The 2,695-nt window shown below is 34.9% G+C and overlaps 1 protein-coding gene across 1 annotated transcript in view; it reads left to right on the plus strand.

Moving 5' to 3' along the window:
• The window catches only part of LOC106869597 (uncharacterized), a 296,444-nt gene extending 294,073 nt beyond the window's left edge, over nt 1–2,371 (plus strand). Inside the window, exon 11 of the mRNA XM_052968067.1 lies at nt 1,920–2,371. Within this exon, the coding sequence (XP_052824027.1) occupies nt 1,920–2,015 (96 nt within the window). The 3' untranslated portion in view covers nt 2,016–2,371. The remainder of the gene's footprint in view (nt 1–1,919) is intronic.
• The last annotated feature ends 324 nt before the right edge of the window (nt 2,372–2,695 follow it).

The following is a 2,695-nucleotide window of genomic DNA, read 5'->3' on the forward strand; positions in this document are numbered from 1 at the left end:
AACACTATAGTTTAAAAGCCATGGACTGACGATGTGTGACGATGTGAATGTTCTGAGTCCCCTCCCCACCCCGCCTTTCGCGAGAGCACATTTTTTTTTTTTCATATTCGTTCAGAGCAAGTCGTTTTACATCTATTACACTATTTTTCTTTTGTTTCTTGGCTCCAGTGAGGCATCTCAGAACATTCACACCGTGAATGTTCCAAGCCCTCTCCCTACGCCCCCCCCCCGTTCGCAAGCGCGCATTTTTTTCTTCATATTCATTCACAGCAAGTTGTTTTACACCTATTAGACTAATTTTTTAAAATTTTTGTCACCAGGTCAAACGCTTTAGTTTGACCACCATTCTATAAAGCAGTGAGATGCGGGCCCTGAATGTGAAGGTTAGAAAGGAATGAGGCAAGTATTGCTCTGCTGGATGTATAATGTACATGTTCAACAGAGTGCTAGTGTAAAGGAATTTGTTGCCATGTGCTCTGGTTTGGTCATGTAATGTATGGATGCCGACAGCTCCATAAAGAAGTACTGATCTCTCAAAGTAGATGAAACACATGGAAGTGGGAGACCCAGGAAGCCATGGGATGAATTACTAAAGAATGACCTCAAGATGCTGAACCTTTCAGGCAAGGTGACAAAGGACTGAGATGCCTGGTACCTTGCTGTACTCAAGAAGACCTGTACTCTGCAGCAGAAATGTTAAGACTAGTCCCTCTGTTGGTTTAAAGCACTCATGGTGGTGCCATGTGAAAGCACCCATGTGGGTCCATGTAAAAATGCCTGTGCAATGCCATGTAAAAGCACCCATGTAGCATCATATAAAAGCATCTCTGCAGCGCCACATAAGAGCACCCAGCACACTCTGTAAAGTGATTTGTATTAGGAAGGGCATCCAGCCATTGAAACTATGCTAAATCAGACTAATCAAATCATTCAACCCATGCCAGCATGGACAATGGACGTTAAAAGATGATGGTGATGATGATAATGATAATGATGATGATGATAGTTCCCTGAGATATGAAATTTATTTCAAAGGTTCCCTAAGGATAAAACAGTTGGGAAATGTTTGTCTAATCAATGGCAGTTACTCTTCGTTATGAAAGAGTATAAGTTCTTAGATAAAAGCAATCTAAACCAATGCTACTCAAAGTAGTGGTCCGCGAACTTGTGCCTGTCCACAAGCCATCAGCTGCCAATATGCATCGAGTTTCCAGAAAAGAAAGAAACATTATAAAATGCTTATGTAACATTGTATTATTCGTTTACAAAATAAATATAAGATTTTAAAAATTGTCAACTTTTATTATATTCATTATATATATTGTTTCCGGTATAAATTAAAATTACTAAGAAATATTACCGGTCCCTGGCACATTGGAAAAAATAACTGCCAGTACACCACATCAGATAATTTGAGAAGCACTGATCTAAACTATTCATATAAATTGAAGTTATTGAAGTTATTCAAAGTTATTGAAGAAGAGAAAGATCTAGGTGCAATCCTCAATAAGGATTCAAAGATCCTCCAAACATTACAGTGATTGTCAAGAAAGCTTATAATAATATGACTCTTAATGATTAACAAAATACTTTTTTCTCATATTCACTTAGACCATGATTCAATATGTTATCTTCACTAGGGGACCACAATTCATCTAGCAATGAAGAAACTGAGTAAATTCTCAAATTCTATCATCCCAAACTTAAGGCACTTGATTTAGGCTTTACTGTTTCTAAGACCTTTAAAGCAAGGTGTGATAAATATGAATGAACTAGTAGCAAATTGTCACCAACAAACACTCTTATACTTGTGGAACAGGATTCATATTAGATTAATCATCAAAGAAGATTATTACTGAATGAACTCATTATAAATGAGAAATATTTGAAATATTTATCTTTTCTTTCATCAATTTCAGGCTGATGAAATGAAATTAGAAACTAAGGAAAAGAATGATGATCCAGTACTGAAATGGAAAAAAGCAAGCTTAGCTGTTAAATCTATCATTGTATAATTTGTTGAGCATTGTATATTATAATAGTTGTTGTTGCTGTTGTTGTGAAGAATGAGCTGGAAGAATTGCTGGAATGTCAGAAAAAATGCATTGCAAGATCTCTTTTGGTACTTTACATTATAAATTCATATCCTACCAAGATCAGTATTACCTTTCAGAACTGATAAAATAAAGTACCAGAGTTGACATCATTGATTCAAAACTGTTGGCCTTGTACCTAAATTAGAAATAATTATTATTGTCATCATCATCATTATTTGCATTTTCTTATTATGGAAATTTCCTCTTCTGTTGCAGATTTTTATGTTTACATTCATATTCTCTTTTTGTACCAGTTATTTGAGTTTTATAATCATCCTTGGAATTGTCAATGTTGTTGAATAAATACATATGTTGAAAAATTTTTTTGAGTTTAATAGCTATCTCTTACACTAGTTAAAGGTCAATTTACTAATTCTTTGAATATGTTGATGTCATCTCTATTTCTGGTTTCTAGTAAAAATTTTATCTTACAACAGAAGTGCATTTCCTTCTATTTATATAGCATCGATAATAATGATTTCAAATTTTGGCACAAGCCCAGCAATTTCAGATGTGGAGATAAGTCGATTACATTGATCCCAGTACTTAATTTATCAACTCCGAAAGGATGAAAGGCAAAGTTGACCTGGGTGGAATTT

This window comes from Octopus bimaculoides, chromosome 5, assembly GCF_001194135.2.
Source record: "Octopus bimaculoides isolate UCB-OBI-ISO-001 chromosome 5, ASM119413v2, whole genome shotgun sequence".
NCBI lineage: Eukaryota > Metazoa > Mollusca > Cephalopoda > Octopoda > Octopodidae > Octopus > Octopus bimaculoides.